At 49.0% G+C, this 24,520-nt stretch overlaps 1 protein-coding gene across 2 annotated transcripts in view; it reads right to left on the minus strand.

Moving 5' to 3' along the window:
- NCKAP1 (NCK associated protein 1) overlaps positions 1–24,520 on the minus strand; it is a 156,759-nt gene that overhangs the window by 70,369 nt on the left and 61,870 nt on the right. For both annotated transcript variants that reach the window (XM_069733250.1, XM_069733249.1), the window contains 2 exons: positions 7,709–7,815; positions 3,516–3,648 (listed from right to left, as the gene is read on the minus strand). In XM_069733250.1, the coding sequence (XP_069589351.1) occupies positions 3,516–3,648; positions 7,709–7,815 (240 nt within the window). The remainder of the gene's footprint in view (positions 1–3,515; positions 3,649–7,708; positions 7,816–24,520) is intronic.

Raw genomic sequence — 24,520 nt, forward strand, 5'->3', positions numbered from 1 at the left:
CGTCGGTAACCAATTCGATCCGTGGGCCAACGGAGGATGAGTATGTAACTATTTTTTATTTTAAATCTTTTTTTTTTTTTTTTTTTAAACAGGGATATGGTGCCCACATTGCTATAGACTGCGTGGGCGGGGCAATATACTACGTGGGCTGCGCAATGTACTACGTGGACTGCGCAATGTACTACGTGGACTGCGCAATGTACTACGTGGGCTGCGCAATGTACTACGTGGACTGCGCAATGTACTACGTGGACTGCGCAATGTACTACGTGGACTGCGCAATGTACTACGTGGACTGCGCAATGTACTACGTGGGCTGCGCAATGTACTACGTGGACTGCGCAATGTACTACGTGGACTGCGCAATGTACTACGTGGGCTGCGCAATGTACTACGTGGACTGCGCAATGTACTACGTGGACTGCGCAATGTACTACGTGGGCTGGGCAATGTACTACGTGGGCTGGGCAATGTACTACGTGGGCTGGGCAATGTACTACGTGGGCTGGGCAATGTACTACGTGGGCTGGGCAATGTACTACGTGGGCTGGGCAATATACTACGTGGACTGCGCAATGTACTACGTGGGCTGGGCAATGTACTACGTGGGCTGGGCAATGTACTACGTGGGCTGCGCAATGTACTACGTGGGCTGCGCAATGTACTACGTGGGCTGGGCAATGTACTACGTGGGCTGGGCAATATACTACGTGGACTGCGCAATGTACTACGTGGGCTGCGCAATGTACTACGTGGACTGCGCAATGTACTACGTGGGCTGGGCAATGTACTACGTGGGCTGGGCAATGTACTACGTGGGCTGCGCAATGTACTACGTGGGCTGCGCAATGTACTACGTGGACTGCGCAATGTACTACGTGGGCTCGGCAATGTACTACGTGGGCTCGGCAATGTACTACGTGGGCTCGGCAATGTACTACGTGGGCTGCGCAATGTACTACGTGGGCTGCGCAATGTACTACGTGGGCTGCGCAATATAATACGTGGGCAGCGCAATGTACTGCGTGGGCTGCGCAATGTACTACGTGGACTGCGCATTGTACTACGTGGACTGCGCAATGTACTACGTGGGCTGCGCAATGTACTACGTGGGCTGCGCAATGTACTACGTGGGCTGCGCAATGTACTACGTGGGCTGCGCAATGTACTACGTGGGCTGCGCAATGTACTACGTGGGCTGCGCAATGAACTACGTGGGCTGCACAATGAACTACGTGGGCTGCACAATGAACTACGTGGGCTGCACAATGAACTACGTGGGCTGCACAATGAACTACGTGGGCTGCACAATGAACTACGTGGGCTGCACAATGTACTACGTGGGCTGCACAATGTACTACGTGGGCTGCACAATATAATACGTGGGCTGCGCAATATACTACGTGGGCTGTGCTATACACTACGCATACATATTCTAGAATACCCGATATAGATATAGATATATATATATATAGTTAAAAAAAGCAGGCAGCACTCCATTTTCCTAATAACTGTGCAGGGTTTAATCAGACCCACATGTCTGGGCAACGTTTCGTATATATATATATATACACACATACATATATATATATATATATATATATATATATATATATATATATATGTATATATATATATATATATATATATATATATATATATATATATATATATATATATATATATATATATATATATACACACACACATACATAAGACTTGAAGTCTGATATCAGTTTAAGGGAAAATAAAACTAGTTCTCAATTCTTAGAATGCATAAAATAAAATCTGGAGAAAATTGCAATAAAATAATTAAACTGTTCTGCGTATCGAGCTCTGACATTAAACGGAGGCTTTCCAGAGTACGGGTATGTGCACACGGTAACTTTTTGATGTCAGCACAGCCCACCAATTATTCCCATGCAAGGCTGCTTCAGGATACTGCCAGCGGTCAATTTCCTGAAGCAGTTTTCCGCGGTGTTAGCAGCCACCAGCGCCTATAGTGTGATGAATGAGCATGTCCCTTCTTTTACACACTTCAGGGGTGCCGAACCCTGAAAGGGGCTATATAAGACGGCTCGCTTGCACAGCAAGGTCGTTTTGACATTGCTGTGCATTATGGTCATTTTATCCTTCCCTTTTGCCATGCTTCTTTGGGTGGAGTCGCTCTGATGAAAACATGTGCACATAGCCCTAGGTTAAAGACATGTGCACATAGCCCTAGGTTAAAGACATGTGCACATAGCCCTAGGTTAAGTTTTTGATGCTGGGCATTTTCACTTCTTACAGACCACAAAGTAAACTTTTTGCGATTTCCTTGTAGCCTAACCATGGCGGCGTGGAACCAGCAAAACGGTGGGAGTTTAAATCGAGAATATTCACAAAGTCGCTCTGCATTTTACCTTATTTGATTTTGTAAAGCAATTAAATTCTGAAATAAAAAAATGTTAGCAAAGGAAATTGTCAAGATGTAGATAGGCTGTGTGCTGGCAGGTCTCATTATGAGCTGTGGACAAGGGGATTTATCTTTTGTGGGAGTTTTCTGGTGTCAAAATGTTGAAACATTTGCTACTTTTGCGCCACTCTAGAAATGTTTGCAGAAAAGTGTGCATGGGTATCTATCTACATAGGCAGATTTAGGAGCCGAGACTTTTTTTTCCGAAAACAGCAAAAAAAAAAATCAAATCACAAATCTCTCACAGTAAGGGGCTGGAAAGAGAAAATTGGCCTTCGACTGAAGTGTGATATCTAAAGATGGACAAAACTTTATGAAACTTGTGCAGGACGTTGATAAATTTGGCTCAAGATAAAGATTACATGGTAACAAAAAAAAAAAAATGGTTCATGAGAAATTCCCCCTAATGTCTTCTCACGAGAAAACCAGCATTTGTAAGTATTCTTCTATGTTATTAATGATTTTTATGTTTTAGGCTAGGTTCACATTGCGTTAATGGGTGTCCGCTAACGGACTCCGTTACATGGCGCAATTGTCGCAATTAATGCTATGTAACGGATCCGTTAGCGCACCCATTGACTGCAATGTGCCAACGGATCCCTAACGTATGCCATTTTTGGCATGCGTCTGCGATATGCCGTTAGTTTTGGACGGACCTCGAACACTGCTTGCAGCGTTCAGGGTCCGTTCCTCGCTAGCGCAGATCGGGCATCTGCGCTAGCGGGATTGCCGAACGCAATCCCTTTTTGGACATTGCGTTAGCGCAATCCATTAGCTTATCTGCTAAACGGATTGCACTAACGTAATGTGAACCTAGCCTTACAATTCCCAGTTTCTTAAAGGGAATCCGCTGTCAGATTAGGAGGTTCATCTGATCAGGCGGCTGTTACAAAGATAAATCAATCTATACCTTTAAAAAAAAAATAAATCTGCAGCTTCATAATGATTAAAAAAAACAACAACACTTAAGTCCCAGCCTAGCGTCTCGAGATTTCCTGGCTTACAACTACTGTACATCATTTACCGGAAGAAATGGCGGCCATTATTTAGGGTCCCTTACCTGTACCAGCTCATTCAGGACCACTGCATCAAATCCAGACAGGTACTGCACATAATACCTCTGCATCACTGGCCCATACTTCCTGACATGTGCTCGCAGTTCTTCCATATAAAAGATGAGTTCTGCTATGTGCCTGCATGAATAAGAGTTTAATATGGAGATTGGCAAAGGTTAATGTGATACGTGATCAATCACTTATTTATAGATCAATACCTTCATAAAAGAGGATATGACTGAGAGGTTCCTGTAATTTCCCTTAATAAGGTTGTCCAGGTACAATAAGTTATCATCTACACCGTGAATAGGTGATAACATTCTGATTAGCGGGTATCAGACTCCTCGGACCAGCACTAATTTGTAGAACAGGGAATCTGTATTCCCGTTACAAAATGGAGTAATAGGTCGGACGCCAGAAAGCTGCTCCATTGATTCCCTGGAAAAAGCAGAGTGCAATGCTAAAACAGCCCTATAGGGTACGAATGGAGCGCACCGCCACTCCATACTAGCGGGGTTTAAAGTTCCCTGTTCAGTGCTGATCCCAGTGGTTGGACAACACCAATCAAAATGTCATCACCTACCCAGTGGATTGGTGCTAAATTGATTCTCCAGCAAAAAAATAAAAGAAAACATCAGCTACTCACTTTTTCTTACTATATGTGTCCATATAAAAATGTGATCTACATATAACCCATGAAGTACGTACACTAAAAAGCCAAAATATTAAAACAATATTGTGTAGGTGCCCCAAGAGTCCCCACAACAGCTCCGACTCATCAAGGGTAGGGCGCCACGATGCCTATGAATGTGCCCTCTGGCATCGATCAACAAGGCCTAGCAGAAGATCTTTAACGTCCTCTAAGGTGGAATCTCCATGAAGTGGATGTCTTCCACCACATCCAGAGGGTCAAATAGATTGGGAATAATCAGTCATGGGTTCTCTGGCCAGTGTGAGGCTACACAATCCCATACAGAAGGAGCAGTGGTCTCCTGCAGGCTCGGACACCTTCCCATCATGGGTAGTTTTACAGTTTTCAGCAATTTGTGCCATAGTAACTCTTCCCTGGAATGGGAACAGACAAGCTAGCCTTCACTCCCTCGTTACATCAATGTGACCCATCACTTGTTCACCGCTGGTTCTTCCTTAGGACACCTTTGATAGATACTAACCCCTACATATTGGCTTCAGCCCTCATGACCTGTACTTTTGGAGAGGCTCTAAGGACGTCATCTAGCTATGAAAATGTGGCCCTTCTCCAAGCTGTTCAGATCCGAGGTGTATGTTCGCACTACGTCTTTTTCCATAGTTATTGTGAAATAATGTGTATAATAAAGGTGACCTGACCATTCTTCTAACATTTTCTTACTATGTAGATGCTCAATTCTTTACAACAGATGGGCAAAAAAGACATATGGAAGACACTTAGGTGAATTTTTCATTTACAGTGGGGCAAAAAAGTATTTAGTCAGTCAGCAATAGTGCAAGTTCCACCACTTAAAAAGATGAGAGGCGTCTGTAATTTACATCATAGGTAGACCTCAACTATGGGAGACAAACTGAGAAAAAAAAATCCAGAAAATCACATTGTCTGTTTTTTTAACATTTTATTTGCATATTATGGTGGAAAATAAGTATTTGGTCAGAAACAAAATTTCATCTCAATACTTTGTAATATATCCTTTGTTGGCAATGACAGAGGTCAAACGTTTTCTGTAAGTCTTCACAAGGTTGCCACACACTGTTGTTTGTATGTTGGCCCATTCCTCCATGCAGATCTCCTCTAGAGCAGTGATGTTTTTGGCTTTTCGCTTGGCAACACGGACTTTCAACTCCCTCCAAAGGTTTTCTATAGGGTTGAGATCTGGAGACTGGCTAGGCCACTCCAGGACCTTGAAATGCTTCTTACGAAGCCACTCCTTCGTTGCCCTGGCGGTGTGCTTTGGATCATTGTCATGTTGAAAGACCCAGCCACGTTTCATCTTCAATGCCCTTGCTGATGGAAGGAGGTTTGCACTCAAAATCTCACGATACATGGCCCCATTCATTCTTTCATGTACCCAGATCAGTCGTCCTGGCACCTTTGCAGAGAAACAGCCCCAAAGCATGATGTTTCCACCACCATGCTTTACAGTAGGTATGGTGTTTGATGGATGCAACTCAGTATTCTTTTTCCTCCAAACACGACAAGTTGTGTTTCTACCAAACAGTTCCAGTTTGGTTTCATCAGACCATAGGACATTCTCCCAAAACTCCTCTGGATCATCCAAATGCTCTCTAGCAAACTTCAGACTGGCCCGGACATGTACTGGCTTAAGCAGTGGGACAAGTCTGGCACTGCAGGATCTGAGTCCATGGTGGCATAGTGTGTTACTTATGGTAGGCCTTGTTACATTGGTCCCAGCTCTCTGCAGTTCATTCACTAGGTCCCCCCGCGTGGTTCTGGGATTTTTGCTCACCGTTCTTGTGATCATTCTGACCCCACGGGGTGGGATTTTGCGTGGAGCCCCAGATCGAGGGAGATTATCAGTGGTCTTGTATGTCTTCCATTTTCTAATTATTGCTCCCACTGTTGATTTCTTCACTCCAAGCTGGTTCGCTATTGCAGATTCAGTCTTCCCAGCCTGGTGCAGGGCTACAATTTTGTTTCTGGTGTCCTTTGACAGCTCTTTGGTCTTCCCCATAGTGGAGTTTGGAGTCAGACTGTTTGAGGGTGTGCACAGGTGTCTTTTTATACTGATAACAAGTTTAAACAGGTGCCATTACTACAGGTAATGAGTGGAGGAAAGAGGAGACTCTTAAAGAAGAAGTTACAGGTCTGTGAGAGCCAGAAATCTTGATTGTTTGTTTCTGACCAAATACTTATTTTCCACCATAATATGCAAATAAATTGTTAAAAAAAAACAGACAATGTGATTTTCTGGATTTTTTTTCTCAGTTTGTCTCCCATAGTTGAGGTCTACCTATGATGTAAATTACAGACGCCTCTCATCTTTTTAAATGGTGGAACTTGCACTATTGCTGACTGACTAAATACTTTTTTGCCCCACTGTATATGTGTTTTTGCCATTAAAAAAAGAGTCTGGAAAACTACATCAAAATACAAACCAAAAAAAACAAACAAAAAACACATGCCTAAGAAACCTTAGTGAAAAAAAGGTCAAAGCAAAGGCGACATGACCAAAATGCTAGACTTTTCAGGATTACAAATCTTCAGAGAAAAGGGGCGATTCCTGAAGAGTCTTCTGCTTTAGAACAGAAGTTTTTGACTACTGGACAAAAGCTGCAGTATGAACATATCCTAAATCATCATCTTCAAGAACGGACTTTTAGCTTGCTGCTTAATATAACTAGCCTAGAGATGAGCCATTTTTGCAGGACCCTGGTACACAGACCACCAAGATGGGAGCCCTGTGAGTGGTCTCTTACTTGCCAGAATTCTATGCTCCTCTTTAGATATTTCAGCCGGGTCTAGTGAGATATTATATACGAATTCTAGGCCCGGCCTAATAATACACGGTACTGGCAGTAACAACCAGCAGAGCCTTCGGGGATGCCAGGAAGTTGGAAGAGGCTCGCAGGTCTTCCGTGTGGCCGTGGTACTGTGCTCCTGAGAATAGATTCGCTCATTTCCACTTGCACCGCTTCATATGGGTCAACACGAGGTTTTACTAAAATGGATTTTTCTATGAGAAGCAACAGAACATTGGGATTGGCTTTATGGCCTGATGACTGGGTCTCCTACGGATATGCTGGAGCGAAAGGGTTCAGGTGTTAAATCACTGCCCCAGTCCCAGCGTCCGAAGCAGCACTACTCCCTACCAAGTGCTGAGTAGGGTCTCCATCCTTGTGACTGTGTATATCCCCCTATCAATCAGACACGGACGTCATATCACGTGGGTATATCATCTCTCTCTTTAGTGATATACCCCCTGTATTGGGGACTCCGGAAGCCCCCCAACCGCTCTCCCTCCTTACTATCATACTCGGTTCTAAGGAATATTGTTCTTCTTTTCACGTGGAAAAGACATGTCCATTTCATTACCAGTAAAGCTATTTCACTTTTCTTTCAGTCACTTAAGCTGTGATTGATTTTTTCCTAACAATGAGTTTCCACAACAGTCTGAAAAACAAATCCCCATTCCACTTTATTGTGTATGCGGCCGCAAACGGACTGGAAAACATAAAAGTGACTCACTTATCCATAAAATCGTCTGCCACCTTCTTTGGAATATTATCCGCATGTCGAAGCAGCCAAATGATTTCATCTCGTGCAAATGACAAAGCCATAAATACAAAAAGAGCCTTCAGAAAAAGAAAGAGCATGCATTAGGTTACACTGCAGGCGGCGAGATCACTGCGTCATTACTGGAGCATTTATTACAGAGGTGTTGAGACATGAAGACATAGAACAGGAACAAGGGATTTTATTTTTTTTACTATTTACAAAATATGTATTCTTGAAATAAAAACACAATTAAATGTATCTTTCCCTTTGCAAACCTTCTGACTTTATATGCATGGGGTCAAAGTGCAGGATGGGAAGCCCACCCTCTGCTACAGCAATGCACTCTTCCTAATAGCTTTTATTTGCCTTAAAGTAAAAAAAAAAAAAAAAAAAAAAGTATGTATATACAGTTAGGTCCATATATATTTGGACAGAGACAATATTTTTCTAATTTTGGTTATAGACATTACCACGATGAATTTTAAACAAAACAATTCAGATGCAGTTGAAGTTCAGATTTTCAGCTTTCATTTGAGGGTATTAACATTAAAATTGGATGAAGGGTTTAGGAGTTTCAGCTCCTTAACATGTGCCACCCTGTTTTTAAAGGGACCAAAAGTAATTGGACAATTGACTCTAAGGCTATTTCATGGACAGGTGTGGGCAATCCCTTTGTTATGTCATTCTCAATAAAGCAGATAAAAGGCCTGGAGTTGATTTGAGGTGTGGTGTTTGCATTTGGAAGGTTTTGCTCTGAAGTAAACATGCGGTCAAAGGAGCTCTCCATGCAGGTGAAACAAGCCATCCTTAAGCTGCGAAAACAGAAAAAACCCATCCGAGAAATTGCTACAATATTAGGAGTGGCAAAATCTACAGTTTGGTACATCCTGAGAAAGAAAGAAAGCACTGGTGAACTCATCAATGCAAAAAGACCTGGGCGCCCACGGAAGACAACAGTGGTGGATGATCGCAGAATAATCCCCATGGTGAAGAGAAACCCTTTCACAACAGCCAACCAAGTGAACAACCCTCTCCAGGAGGTCGGCATATCAATATCCAAATCTACCATAAAGAGAAGACTGCATGAAAGTAAATACAGAGGGTTCACTGCATGGTGCAAGCCACTCATGAGCATCAAGAATAAAAAGGCTAGACTGGACTTTGCTAAAAAAACATCTAAAAAAGCCAGCACAGTTCTGGAAGAACATTCTTTGGACAGATGAAACCAAGATCAACCTCTACCAGAATGATGGAAAGAGAAAAGTATGGTGAAGGCGTGGTACAGCTCATGATCCAAAGGAAACCACATCATCTGTAAAACAGGATTTTTGGTTGCTTACCGTAAAATCTGTTTCTTGAAGCCTCCATTGGGGGACACAGGAACCATGGGTGTATGCTGCTGCCACTAGGAGGCTGACACTATGCAAATAAAAAAGTTAGCTCCTCCTCTGCAGTGTACACCGCACCGACTGGCATTAAACTCTTCAGTTAGTGAGAAAGCAGTAGGAGAAAGAACAAGGTTGAAAAACCATAACCACAAACTTGAGAACTGTAAACGTGAGAACAGTCAGAGAACATATAACAAAAACATTGGGAGGGAGCTGTGTCCCCCAATGGAGGCTCCAAGAAACAGATTTTACGGTAAGCAACCAAAAATCCTGTTTTCTTTATCGCCTCTCATTGGGGGACACAGGAACCATGGTACGTCCCAAAGCAGTCCCAAGGGCGGGAAAAACAGACTTCCATCAGGTCAGAGGACTCACCACTGCCGCCTGCAGGATCCTTCTGCCTAGGCTGGCGTCCGCCGATGCGTAGGTATAGACCTTGTAAAATTTGGCGAACGTGTGGATGGAAGACCAAGTTGCCGCTTTGCACAGCTGTAGGGCGGAAGCCCTGTGGTGCACCGCCCAGGAGGCGCCGACTGCCCGGGTAGAGTGAGCCTTAATCCCAGGAGGGGGCACTCTGTTCTTGACCCGGTAAGCCTCCAAGATTGCCATTCTGATCCATCGAGCAATAGTCGCTTTAGAAGCCGGCTGGCCTCTGCGCGTGCCATCAGGAATGACGAAAAAGGAATCCGTCTTCCGGAAAGTGGACGTTCTGTCCAGATAGATCCTCACAGCCCTGACAAGGTCCAGCTTGTTCAATGATCGCTCCAGAGGATGAGTCGGAGCTGGACAAAAGGATGGTAGAACGATGTCCTCGTTGAGGTGGAAGGTGGAAACCACCTTAGGAAGAAAAGAAGGTGGGGGCCGGAAGACCACCTTGTCCTGGTGAATGACCAAAAACGGAGGACGGCAAGACAGGGCCGCCAGCTCGGAAACGCGGCGAATGGACGCGATGGCCACAAGAAAGGCTACCTTCCATGATAAAACTGATAGAGGAATCTCCCTAAGAGGTTCAAAGGGAGAAACCTTCAGAACGTCCAGTACCAGGTTTAGGTCCCATGCCTCCACAGGGGCCCTGTACGGCGGGACGGCGTGGGCTACCCCCTGAAAGAAGGTCTTAACCTGTGGCCGAGAGGCCAAGGTCTTCTGAAAGAGGATGGAAAGCGCAGAGACCTGACCCTTCAGGGAATTAAGAGCCAGGCCCGAATCCAGTCCTGCCTGAAGGAAGGCCAAAAGAGAAGGCAGGGAAAAAACCATAGGCGGAACGCGGTTGGACTCGCACCACCGGAAGTAGGCCTTCCAGGTGCGGTAGTAGATCCTGGAAGACGAAGGCTTCCGAGCCTGAATCATGGTGTGAATCACCCGGTCCGAAAGGCCAGACGCTCTCAGAACCGCGGTCTCAACAGCCACGCCGTTAAACTGAGCTACCGAGAATTCGGGTGGCAGATCGGACCCTGGGACAGCAGATCGGGCCTGTCTGGAAGGCGCCAGGGAGCGTCCGCGAGAAGGTTGACGAGCTCCGCGAACCAAGCTCTCCTGGGCCAATCCGGGGCGATCAGGATGACCGGCACCCCTTCCGCTTTGATCTTCTTCAACAGTTTGGGAAGTAATGGAAGGGGTGGGAACAGGTAGGGCAGCTCGAACTGTGACCAAGGAATGGCCAGAGCATCGACGCCCACTGCGAGAGGATCGCGGGACCTGGAGACGAACTGCGGAACCTTCCTGTTGACTCGGGACGCCGTGAGATCCACATCCGGAGTTCCCCATCGAAGACAAATCTGATGGAAGACCTCCGGATGCAAGGACCATTCCCCTGCCGCGAGGCCCTCGCGGCTGAGGAAGTCGGCGGCCCAGTTTTCCACGCCGGGGATATGCACCGCGGATATCACCGGAACCGTTGCCTCTGCCCAAAGGAGGATCTTGGATACCTCGGCAAGGGCCAAGGAGCTCCGAGTCCCCCCCTGATGGTTGACATATGCCACAGCCGTGGCGTTGTCCGTCTGGATCCGGACTGGAAGGCCCCTGAGGATCCTTTCCCAGTGGCGGAGGGACAGGAAGATGGCCCGAATTTCGAGGACGTTGATCGGCAGAGATGACTCCTGCAGCGACCAGCGGCCCTGGACCGTCAGGTGGCGAAAAACCGCACCCCAGCCGAGCAGGCTGGCGTCCGTTGTCACCACCTGCCAGTGAACTGGAAGGAAGGACCTGCCCTGGGAGATGAGAGGTGACGTCAGCCACCAGTTGAGAGACCGCCTGACCCGAAAGGAGAGTTTGATCGGTCGATCCAGGGAGAAGACCGACCTGTCCCACTGAGACAGAATGGCTTGCTGAAGGGGTCGCGAATGGAATTGGGCGAAGGGAATCGCTTCCAATGTAGCTACCATCCTCCCCAGAACCTTCATGGCCGAACGGAGGGAGGGAGGTCGAGGACCCTGGAGCAAGCGTATGTCCCGACAGAGAGTGGATCTCTTGTCTGTGGGAAGGAAGCCTCTGCTCTGACGAGTATCGAAAAGCATGCCCAGAAAGATGATGCGCTGAGAAGGAATAAGGCAGGACTTCTTCCGGTTTACCAGCCACCCGAAACGGGCTAAGGTGTCGAGAACAATGGACAGGCTTTCGTGGGCCTGAGCGAAGGACGGAGCCTTGATGAGGATGTCGTCGAGATATGGAAATAGGACCAAGCCTCTGACTCTCAAGATGGCCATCAGCGCCGCCATGATCTTTGTGAACACTCTTGGCGCGGTTGCGAGACCGAACGGCAGAGCGACGAACTGAGAATGATCTCGTTGCACTGCGAAGCGCAGGAAACAGTGATGTCCGGGAAATATCGGGACATGGAGGTAGGCGTCCTGGATATCTATTGAGCATAGAAACTCCTGAGCCTCCATGGAAGCAATTACTGAACGAAGGGATTCCATCCTGAAGTGTCTCAGGCGAACTCTCCTGTTCAGCAATTTGAGGTCCAGAATGGGGCGAACTTTGCCATCTTTTTTCGGTACCACAAAAAGATTCGAGTAGAAACCCGTGAAGCGTTCTTTTTCTGGGACGGGAACAATTACCCCGGATTTGAGCAGAGAAGCGATGGCTGAGAAGAAGCCCGGAACTAGAGCGGGGTCTCTTGGAGGACGGAATTGGAAGAAACGATCCCGAGGTCGGGAAGCGAATTCTATTTTGTATCCCGAGGATACAACTTCCCTGACCCATGCATCCTCTACTGCGGAAAACCAGACGTCCCTGAAAAGGAGAAGACGGCCGCCCAATCTAGGAGTTGGGCTGGAGTCTTGCCGAGAGTCATGCCGAGGCGGATCTTCCAGTCCTGGGCCTGGAGGATCTACCCTGGGAGAAACGAGGACGCCAGGACGGAGTGGGCCTAAAGGACACCGCCTTCTTCTCTTGACGTGTCTGTGGCCTCTGTTGCTGCTGGGAAAAAGGAGTGTGACGCAGCGAAGCGACGAAAAGGCCGAAAAGAACGAAACTGTCGTCTAGGAGGAGGGCGACGAGGCTTAGCCTGGGGGAGAAGAGAACTTGTACCCCCGGTGGCGTCCTTAATTATTTGGTCCAGCTGGGAACCAAAGAGGCGAGAGCCCTGGAAGGGCAGACTAGTGAGGGACTTTTTGGAGGACAAGTCCGCCTGCCAGGCCTTGAGCCAAACGGTCCGGCGGATGGCAACGGCATTGCTGGAAGCTTGAGCCGAACAAGACGTGACATCCAGGGAGGCGGAAACCAGGTATTCACCAGCGTGGGAAATCTGGTTGGCAAGTTCCGCTAATTGCGCGGGAGGCGCCCCATCCAGGATACCTCGCCGAAGATCCTTGGCCCATTTTGAGATGGATTTTGAAGCCCAAGTGGACGCAAAAGCTGGACATAGAGCCGCTGAAGCCGCTTCAAAAGCAGATTTCGCGAAGGATTCTATAACTCTATCGTTAGAATCCTTCAGAGATGCTCCGCCGGACAGAGGAAGCACCGTGTTGGTGGACAGCCTGGAAACAGGGGGGTCCACCGAGGGAGAGGCCGTCCAATTGGCGGTAAGTTCTGGAGGAAAAGGATATAACACACCCAGGCGTTTTCCCCTCTGAAAACGCCTAGTGGGGTTCTCTCTCTCTCTCTCTGGACATGATTTCCTCGAATTCAGGATGAAGAGCGAAAAATTTTGAAGGTGGTTTGGCCCGTCTAAACGAAACCGCCTGATCTGCGGGTTCCGTAGAGGGATCCTTGATGCCACATGTTTGGTTTATTGCCCCAATGAGGTTCTGGACTGTCTCACTCATGGTGGCGATTTGGTTAGGATCCAGCTCCGAAGTATCCTCCGAAGGCGCGTCAGATAATGCCTCGCCTGACTCAGGGGAGGAGGATCGGTGGGACACCAACCGCGGGGGAGGGCCGAGCGGCGAGATGGAGCGCGAAGAGGACTCAGACCGACGTTCCTGTCTGGACCTTTTGTGGCTTATCAAGGAGAGCTCTGGCGGCGGTTCCTGTGACCCGCTGGCTACGGCCGGGGTCTGCAGGGGTAACCGATCCAGCGCGGACACCAGGGTTTGAGATACCCGTGTTAAATCGGCCACCGATTGTGACAGAGAGGCGGCCCATCCTGGGATGGGGGGATCACTCTCGGGCGGAACAGCCGGGGGATCCTGGGCGGTGGGAACAATCGGGTTGCTGCAGGACTGACACAGCGGGGCCTAAATTAGAAGCCGGTGCCCGCTGAGAAGAACCCCCGCGGCGCAGACACTGCCCCGCAGAGCGGCGCTGAAGCCGCCGCATGAAAGAGAGAGCGCGCTGCCGCCGGAAAAGAGTCGCCGGAGTAGGCCCCGGAAAAGCCGGGGCCTAAATTAGGAGCCGGTGACCGGAGAGAAGATCCCCGCGGCGCAGACGCTGCCCGGCAGAGCGGCGCGGCAGCCGCCGCATATAAGAGAGGGAGCGCTGCCGCCGGTGAAGAATCGCCGGAGTAGGCCCCAGCTGGCTGTGGAGGTGAGCGCCGCCGGAGAGGCCGCCGCATAGAACGCTGAGGGAAGCTGGTACGCCGCAAGTAGGCCCCGGAAAAGGCCGGGGCCTAAATTAGGAGCCAGCGACCGCTGAAGGAAAAACTGCAGGCAGGAGCGTGCCGCAAGCAGGCCCCGGGAGGCCAGGGCCTGAAGGAAGAACGGCGACCGCTGGAGGAACGCGGTGGGGCATGGAAAGGTAGCCACCGCGCAGGGAACGGGGAAAGTGCTGCAAATGCAGCGATGACCTGCGCTGAGTCCTGGGAACCCCTTTAGAAATACTCACCTAGTAAAATCCCCCGTCGTCTGCTACTAACCTTGAGAAGGTATCAGACGTCCATAGGAGCTGCTGATGGACGTCCTCGTCTCCTCCGACCGACAGGCTCTGGTGGGCGAGTGGGTGGGGGACGGGCCAGGACCGGACTTCTGAGCACGCTTGTGTGCCAGGCTCTTGGTCCTGCTGAGGGATCTATGAGGATACGGGGTGGCAGTACACGCCGTACTCATAGTCCGCTTGAGGGACTACAGGTGTGACAGCTCACCCTGTATCCCATCCGGAAAAAACCTGAAAAGAAACGACGCACATTGAGGTAGATAAGGGTCTAAAGAAAGACCCGTGTCCACCTCCTACTGACACTAAGCTAAACTGAAGAGTTTAATGCCAGTCGGTGGGGTGTACACTGCAGAGGAGGAGCTAACTTTTTTATTTGCATAGTGTCAGCCTCCTAGTGGCAGCAGCATACACCCATGGTTCCTGTGTCCCCCAATGAGAGGCGATAAAGAAAACACGGCGGAGGCAGTGTGATGGCTTGGGCATGCATGGCTGCCAGTGGCACTGGGTCACTAGTGTTTATTGATGATGTGACACAGGACAGAAGCAGCCGAATGAATTCTGAGGTATTCAGAGCCATACTGTGTGCTCAGATCCAGCCAAATGCAGCCAAACTGATTGGTCGTCGTTTCATACTACAGATGGACAATGACCCAAAACATAAAGCCAAAGCAACCCAGGAGTTTATTAAAGCAAAGCAGTGGAATATTCTTGAATAGCCAAGTCAGTCACCTGATCTCAACCCAATTGAGCAGCATTTCACTTGTTAAAGACTAAACTTCAGACTGAAAGGCCCACAAACAAACAGCAACTGAAAACCTCCACAGTGAAGGCCTGGCAGAGCATCAAAAAGGAGGAAACACAGCGTCTGGTGATGTCCATGAGCTCAAGACTTCAGGCAGTCATTGTCAACAAAGGGTTTTCAATCAAGTACTAAAAATGAACATTTTATATAAAATTATTGAATCTGTCCAATTACTTTGGGTCCCTTTAAAAACAGGGAGGCACATGTTAAGGAGCTGAAACTCCTAAACCCTTCATCCAATTTTAATGTGGATACCCTCAAATGAAAGCTGAAGGTCTGAACCTCAACTGCATCTGTAGTGCTTTGTTTAAAATTAATTGTGGTAATGTCTATAACCAAAATTAGAAAAATGTTGTTTCTGTCCAAATATATATGGACCTAACTATATATATATATATATATATATATATATATATATATATATATATATATATATATATATATATATATATATATACACACACACACACACACACACATATATATATATATATATACATACATACACACACCACATACAGACTGTCATCTATGCTACAGATCTAGCAGTTCTCTAATGCTGAGCTCTGTATAACCCCGCCCACAACACTGGCAGATTTCCACGTACACTCAGTGGTGTGAGCGGAGTTGGACTACTAGTCCTCTGGTTATAAACTCCTGCTAAAAAAAAAAAAAACAAAACAAAAAAAAAAAAGCACGGATTATTTTGTAAAAACTGCCACGAGCAGCCAAGTGAGCGAAACACTGCAGGAATCAAGGTCTCTACCCTACATTATGATGTTCTGAGATTAGGTAGAAAAACCTGCTGACAGATTCCCTTTAATGCTCTACATGTGACTTCCCATTGTAAATGAGGCTGGCACATCTGCAACCTGACCAGGTCACAGATACTTGTTGGCTCAGCTCTGCGGTCTTCAGACTTTCTACTCTGGTTGCTCAGGCTATACTCTGAAATACTAGATGGCAACTGATACTACAGTTTATTTGCATTGCTCCGATTGTACATACAAGCAACAGGCCATCAGGACAAGAAAAATGTACTGTACTAGTCTCCACTTAAAAAATACTGTCACCGTGTATTAGCATATCTGGTGCTATCTGGATTAAAACATTCCGGCAATCAGTTTTAATTCTAAATTTTCTATCATTTTCCTTTTGCAGATTCCATGTATTACAGCACACTGCAAGAAGCTCGATGCCATTCAGTTTCAGCAGACCGCTCCTTAACAGGTTCGTTTCTAGGCCTGATCTCTTCTCCACTAAATGCTAATCAAAGCTCTAATAAAAAAAAACATTTAAAGGGAATCTGTCACCCCCAGGACGTATGTAACCTACTACTATGGGCATACAGGTGATAGAACTGTTAACCCTCCGTCACATACAACTGATCTGACAGGCGCTTCTCTTTTACTTTCATTTATCCTTCCTCACCAGATTGTGAGGAAACCCCCTCCCTCCAGGTAGTCTCCTGTCTCTTGAAGGTCTGTGAAACCTGATATCACAGTTGGATTTCAGAGCTTCAGGGGAGAGGATATAGCTGCACAGATCTCTCAGGCTCATTGTATGTGAATACGTCACATTCAGTAAGGTTGGTATTTTATGTTTTTATTCATCACAATAGTTTATTTAGCTTGTTTTATGAATGTATAGCACAAAATGTGAGGATATTTCATAGAAATAAGGGAGATTTTATAAAAGAAAGTGTGCTGCTCAGGCATATACAGTAGTTCCCTAACATATTCCTTCTCTTGCTTCAGATTATCTGCTGAAATGGAGAGGAAAATGTACAATTTATCCAAACAACTTGATGTTGAGGAAGTAACAAACATGCTGTTAGATGATAGAGACCTCACACTGAATGAGGATTTAGGAGAGGAAAGTGAGATTGATTCTCATGATGAGGTGGAAGAATGTGTCCTGGATTCTGAAACAGAGCAAGATGGTGACAGTGGTGAGGATGAAGAAGTTGGATCATATTATATTGGAAAAGATAAAAATACTAAATGGAACAAGAAGCCATTCCAGAAAAAACGTACTTCTTCTATCAACACTTCATGATGATGCTGCCATCGATCCTGGGACTGGGGCAGAAAAAAACACGGAGATAATTACATTTTACAATGCCACCAAAGGGGGTGTGGATACAGCAGATCAGATGTGCTCCACTTTCAACGTCAGCAGAAACATCAAACGCTGGCCAATGGTCATATTTTTTGCTATGTTGAATTTGGGTGGTATAAATTCACAAGTAATTTATCTTGAAAACAAGCTTGAACCACTCCGTAGACGATTGTATCTGAAAAAATTGGCCCATGAACTAGTACTTGGAGAGCTACGCAGGAGAAGCGTGAAAACAATCGGTATCCCCTCTCGCCTTCAAGTTCAGCTCAAAAGGTTCCGCCCAGAAGATGATGGTGAAAAGTCACCATCTGCACCACCTCACAAAAGAAGGAGATGCACCACCTGCCAAACGGAAAGCGGAACCAGAAGGCTTTCAAATTATGAATGTCTCAAATGTCATAAAGCAATTTGCCTGACACATGCAAAAATGGTGTGTAATTCTTGCTATTTGCTCTGCAAGTGTGACTTTTCTGGGGAAACCTCAGCATCTACTTCTGATTGAATATGTTTTTAATAGTACTTAAGGTACCTTAAAATTAAGTTTGTGTTCAAAAATTTTCTTTGTACATTTTTTTGAGAGAGTCGAACTGGGGACTATTTGGCGGGAGTTTTGAAAAGTTTGTATTTCATAGTTATTAGTTTTATGTTAAGTAAATGTTTTTTTTTGCAACTGATTATGTGTAGTCTCTTATTACATCCCTATGAAAGTCACTGATCACTTTTAGAGCACTGAAATTGCAAACATTAGATATTATAGGTATTTTTCCTGCAGGCGCCTGACAGGCACATTGTATGTGAACTCGTTAGTCCGAATATTGTATGTGACGGAGGGTTAAAATACGGTAGTTTTACCTGTATGCCTCATAGCTGCGGTCTTGTTGCTGAGAAATAGACGTTTAATCTCTTATGTTAATTTTTTAACATAAGAAGAACACAGAAGACCAATGAAGCCAATGCCCAAAGAAAAGAGGAAAAGATACACATAATCGCGCGAGTGCAAGGCCCAGGGTTCCGGTGCTGCAGCTGCATGTCACTGCTACGTGCATGCGAGGGGGTAGTGCAGAAATTAACACCGGAGGCAGAGTTTTCTCCCAGGCACCGCACACCCCGGAGCCTGGAAGAACTAATTAACATAAAAGATTAAAAGTCTATTTCTCAGCAACAAGACCTCAGCTATGAGGCATACAGGTGGGACCATTTAAGCAATTCTTTCCCCTGTATGCCCATAGTAATAACTTAAAAGCGTCCAGGGGGTGACAGGTTCCCTATAAAGGATCATGCACTGCAGCCTGATCACATCTACAATGTGTATTTAATTATTCTATTTGATGGTATACATAAATTCATGAAAAAAAAAAAAGTCTCAAAACGATGCCGGCCTCGCCTGTGCATTGGCAGCTAACCGATAGCCGATAGATGCTACTGGGTAGGCGTCGCCATCTTGCTTGAGAAAAAAAAAAAAAAGATGGCGCCGGCCGTGTCTGCGAAGTAGCATCTATCGGCGATCTTGGAGGAGGCCATTTTTTCTTCTCTAGCAAGATGGCGCAGCCGCAGCGATCGGATCGCTGCTACTACACACACGGCGCCAATTTGAGACAGACTTTTTAAAATGAATTCATGCATTCCATCGAATAAAAAAAATTAAAGGGAACCTGTCACCCCGAAAATCGCGGGTGAGGTAAGACCACCGGCATCAGGGGCTTATCTGCAGCATTCTGTAATGCTGTAGATAACAGGATTTTTGGTTGCTTACCGTAAAATCTGTTTCTTGGAGCCTCCATTGGGGGACACAGGAACCATGGGTGTATGCTGCTGCCACTAGGAGGCTGACACTATGCAAATAAAAAAATTAGCTCCTCCTCTGCAGTGTACACCCCACCGACTGGCATTAAACTCTTCAGTTAGTGAGAAAGCAGTAGGAGAAAGAACAAGGTTGAAAAACCATAACCACAAACTTGAGAACTGTAAACGTGAGAACAGTCAGAGAACATATAACAAAAACATTGGGAGGGTGCTGTGTCCCCCAATGGAGGCTCCAAGAAACAGATTTTACGGTAAGCAACCAAAAATCCTGTTTTCTTTATCGCCTCTCATTGGGGGACACAGGAACCATGGGACGTCCCAAAGCAGTCCCAAGGGCGGGAAAACAGACTTCCATCAGGTCAGAGGACTCACCACTGCCGCCTGCAGGATCCTTCTGCCTAGGCTGGCGTCCGCCGATGCGTAGGTATGGACCTTGTAAAATTTGGCGAACGTGTGGATGGAAGACCAAGTTGCCGCTTTGCAAAGCTGTAGGGCGGAAGCCCTGTGGTGCACCGCCCAGGAGGCGCCGACTGCCCGGGTAGAGTGAGCCTTAATCCCAGGAGGGGGCACTCTGTTCTTGACCCGGTAAGCCTCCAAAATTGCCGTTCTGATCCAGCGAGCAATAGTCGCTTTAGAAGCCGGCTGGCCTCTGCGCGTGCCATCAGGAATGACGAAAAATGAATCCGTCTTCCGGAAAGAGGATGTTCTATCCAGATAAATCCTCACTGCCCTGACTAGGTCCAGCTTGTTCAACGATCGCTCCAGAGGATGAGTCGGAGCTGGACAAAAGGAAGGTAGAACGATGTCCTCGTTGAGGTGGAAGGTGGAAACCACCTTAGGAAGAAAAGAAGGTGGAGGTCGGAAGACCACCTTGTCCTGGTGAATGACCAAAAACGGAGGGCGGCAAGACAGTGCCGCCAGCTCGGAAACGCGGCGAATGGACGTGATGGCCACAAGAAAGGCCACCTTCCAAGATAAAACTGATAGAGGAATCTCCCTAAGAGGTTCAAAGGGAGAAACCTTCAGAACGTCCAGTACCAGGTTTAGGTCCCATGCCTCCACAGGGGCCCTGTACGGCGGGACGGCGTGGGCTACCCCCTGAAAGAAGGTCTTAACCTGTGGCCGAGAGGCCAAGGTCTTCTGAAAGAGGATGGAAAGCGCAGAGACCTGACCCTTCAGGGAACTAAGAGCCAGGCCCGAATCCAGTCCTGCCTGAAGGAAGGCCAAAAGAGAAGGCAGGGAAAAAACCATAGGCGGCACGCGGTTGGACTCGCACCAACGGAAGTAGGCCTTCCAGGTGCGGTAGTAGATCCTGGAAGACGAAGGCTTCCGAGCCTGAATCATGGTGTGAATGACCCGGTCCGAAAGGCCGGACGCTCTTAGAACCGCGGTCTCAACAGCCACGCCGTTAAACTGAGCGACCGAGAATTCGGGTGGCAGATAGGACCCTGGGACAGCAGATCGGGCCTGTCTGGAAGGCGCCAGGGAGCGTCCGCGAGAAGGTTGACGAGCTCCGCGAACCAAGCTCTCCTGGGCCAATCCGGGGCGATCAGGATGACCGGCACCCCTTCCGCTTTGATCTTCTTCAACAGTTTGGGAAGTAATGGAAGGGGTGGGAACAGATAGGGCATCTCGAACTGTGACCAAGGAATGGCCAGAGCATCGACGCCCACTGCGAGAGGATCGCGTGACCTGGAGACGAATTGTGGAACCTTCCTGTTGATCCGAGACGCCGTGAGATCCACATCCGGAGTTCCCCATCGAAGACAAATCTGATGGAAGACCTCCGGATGCAGGGACCATTCCCCCGCCGCGAGACCCTCGCGGCTGAGGAAGTCGGCGGCCCAGTTTTCTACGCCGGGGATATGCACCGCGGATATCACCGGAACCGTTGCCTCTGCCCAAAGGAGGATCTTGGACACCTCGGCAAGGGCCAAGGAGCTCCGAGTCCCCCCCTGATGGTTGACATATGCCACAGCCGTGGCATTGTCCGTCTGGATCCGGACTGGAAGGCCCCTGAGAATCCTTTCCCAATGGCGGAGGGACAGAAAGATGGCCCGAATTTCGAGGACGTTGATCGGCAGCGCGGACTCCTGTAGCGACCAACGGCCCTGAACCGTCAGGTGGCGAAAAACCGCACCCCAGCCGATCAGGCTGGCATCCGTTGTCACCACCTGCCAGTGAACCGGAAGGAAGGACCTGCCCTGGGAGATGAGAGGAGACGTCAGCCACCAGTTGAGAGACCGCTTGACCCGAAAGGAGAGTCTGATCGGCCGATCCAGGGAGAAGACCGACCTGTCCCACTGAGACAGAATGGCTTGCTGAAGGGGTCGAGAATGGAATTGGGCGAAGGGAATCGCTTCCAAGGTAGCTACCATCCTCCCCAGAACCTTCATGGCCGATCGGAGGGAGGGAGGCCGAGGACCCTGGAGCAAGAGAATGTCCCGACAAAGGGTGGATCTCTTGTCCTTGGGAAGGAAGACTCTGGACTGACGAGTGTCGAAGAGCATGCCCAGAAAGATGATGCGCTGAGAAGGAATAAGGCAGGACTTCTTCCGGTTGACCAGCCATCCGAAACGGGATAAGGTGTCGAGAACAATGGACAAGCTTTCGTGGGCCTGAGCAAAGGACGGAGCCTTGATGAGGATGTCGTCGAGGTATGGAAACAGAACCAAGCCTCTGACTCTCAAAATGGCCATCAGCGCCGCCATGATTTTCGTGAACACCCTTGGCGCGGTTGCGAGACCGAACGGCAGGGCGACGAACTGAAAATGATCTTGTTGCACTGCGAAGCGCAGGAAACGGTGATGTCCGGGAAATATTGGAAGATGTAGGTAGGCGTCCTGGATATCTATAGAGCATAGAAATTCCTGAGCCTCCATGGAAGCAATTACTGAACGAAGGGATTCCATCCTGAAGTGTCTCAGGCGAACCCTCCTGTTCAACAATTTGAGGTCCAGAATGGGACGAACCTTGCCGTCTTTTTTCGGTACCACAAAGAGGTTCGAGTAGAAACCCGTGTACCGTTCCTTTTCTGGGACGGGAACGATTACCCCGGATTTGAGCAGAGAAGCGATGGCTGCGAAGAAGCCCGGAACCAAAGCGGGATCTTTTGGAGGACGAGATTGGAAGAAACGATCTCTGGGTCGGGAGGCGAACTCTATTTTGTATCCCGAAGACACAACTTCCCTGACCCATGCATCCTCTACTGCGGAAATCCAGACGTCCCTGAAACGGAGAAGACGGCCCCCCAACCTGGGAGTTGGGCTGGAGTCTTGCCGAGAGTCATGCGGAAGTGGATCTTCCAGTCCTGGGCCTGGACGATCTACCCTGGGAATAGCGAGGACGCCAGGACGGAGTGGGCCTGAAGGACACCGCCTTCTTCTCTTGACGTGCCTGTGGCCTCTGTTGCTGCTGGGAAAAGGAGTTTGACGCAGCGAAGCGACGAAAAGGCCGGAACGAGCGAAACTGCCGTCTAGGAGGAGGGCGACGAGGTTTAGCCTGGGGGAGAAGGGAACTTGTGCCCCCAGTGGCGTCCTTAATGATCTGGTCCAGCTGGGAACCAAAGAGACGAGAGCCCTGGAAGGGCAGACTAGTGAGGGACTTTTTGGAGGACAAGTCCGCCTGCCAGGCCTTGAGCCAAACGGTCCGGCGGATGGCAACGGCATTGCTGGAAGCCTGAGCCGCACAAGACGCGACATCCAGGGAGGCGGAAACCAGGTATTCACCAGCGTGGGAAATCTGGTTGGCAAGTTCCGCTAATTGCGCGGGAGGAGCCCCGTCCAGGATACCTCGCCGCAGATCCTTGGCCCATTTTGAGATGGATTTTGAGGCCCAAGTGGAAGCAAAGGCCGGGCATAGCGCTGCTGAAGCCGCTTCGAAGGCAGATTTTGCGAAGGATTCTATAACTCTGTCGTTAGAGTCCTTCAGAGACGCTCCGCCGGACAGTGGGAGCACCGTGTTGGTGGACAGCCTGGACACAGGTGGATCCACCGAGGGAGAGACCGTCCAATTGGCGGTAAGATCTGGTGAAAAAGGATATAACACCCCCAGGCGTTTTCCCCTCTGAAAACGTCTGGTCGGATTCTCTCTCTCTCTGGTCAGGATTTCCTCGAATTCAGGATGAGGGGCAAAAAATCTTGAAGGTGGTTTGGCCCGTCTAAACGAAACCGCCTGATCTGCGGGTTCCGTAGAGGGATCCTTAATGCCGCAGGTTTGGTTTATAGCCCGAATGAGGTTCTGGACCGACTCACTCATGGTGGCGATTTGGCTAGGATCCAACTCCGACATCTCCTCTGAGGGCGCATCAGATAAAGCCTCGCCTGACTCAGGGGAGGAGGAACGGTGCGACACCAACCGCGGGGGAGGGCCGTGCGGCGAGATGGAACGCGAAGAGGACTCAGACCGACGTTGCTGTCTGGACCTTTTGTGGCTAATCAAGGAGGGCTCGGGCGGCGGTTCCTGCGACCCGCTGGCCACTGCAGGGGTCTGCAGGGGTAACCGATCCAGCGCGGACACCAGGGTTTGAGACACCCGTGTTAAATCGGCCACCGATTGTGACAGAGAAGCGGCCCAGCCTGGGATGGGGGGATCACTCTCGGGCGGAACAGTCGGGGGATCCTGGGCGGTGGGAACAATCGGGTTGCTGCAGGACTGACACAGCGGGGAGGACTGACCTGAGGGAAGTTTGCTGTTACAGGACGAACATGCAAAGTACGTGACTAAGGCAGAAGATGAAGAGGTAGGGGGACGAGAGCGGCCCCCTTTAGAGGTAGACATTTTTAGGGACCCTGAAGATGCCAGTGGGTTAGGGGACAGTGGGCAGAGGGGGGTGTCAGTCTGCAGTGCAGCTACTCACGGACCCGGTCCTGGAAGATGTCCCACTTGTCCTCGGCGGAGAACTTCCCTGAGGTGCTGATTCTGCGATGCTGAGCCACAGAAGATGCGAGTGCTGCTGCTGTGAGAAGCGGTGCACACCGGCCGAGGGACCCACGAGGAAGGGGGTGGAGCCAGACGCAGAGGCGCCGGTGGGCAGGGCGCAGTATGTCGGGCGGGAAAGAAGCCCGCCCGCAGAATCGGAAGTGAGGAGCCGAGAAACCGGAAGTAGGCCCCGGCGTAAGCCGGGACCTAAATTAGAGACCGGCGCCGCCGGAGAAGGGAACCGCGGTGCCGGAGCAGCGCGCCGCAGAGTCCGAGAAGAGCGGCAGTCCGCCAAGGCTGCCCGAACGGAACCGGCGGGGCCGCGGCGCCAGAGGCAGGCCCCGGCAGAAGCCGGGACCCAAACTAGAGGCCGGCGCCGCCGGAAAATCGCGGCGCCGGAGCGTCGCCAGAGGATCGCGGCGCCGGAGCGCCGCCTGA

Source organism: Ranitomeya imitator, chromosome 7, assembly GCF_032444005.1.
Source record: "Ranitomeya imitator isolate aRanImi1 chromosome 7, aRanImi1.pri, whole genome shotgun sequence".
Taxonomy (NCBI): Eukaryota; Metazoa; Chordata; class Amphibia; order Anura; family Dendrobatidae; genus Ranitomeya; species Ranitomeya imitator.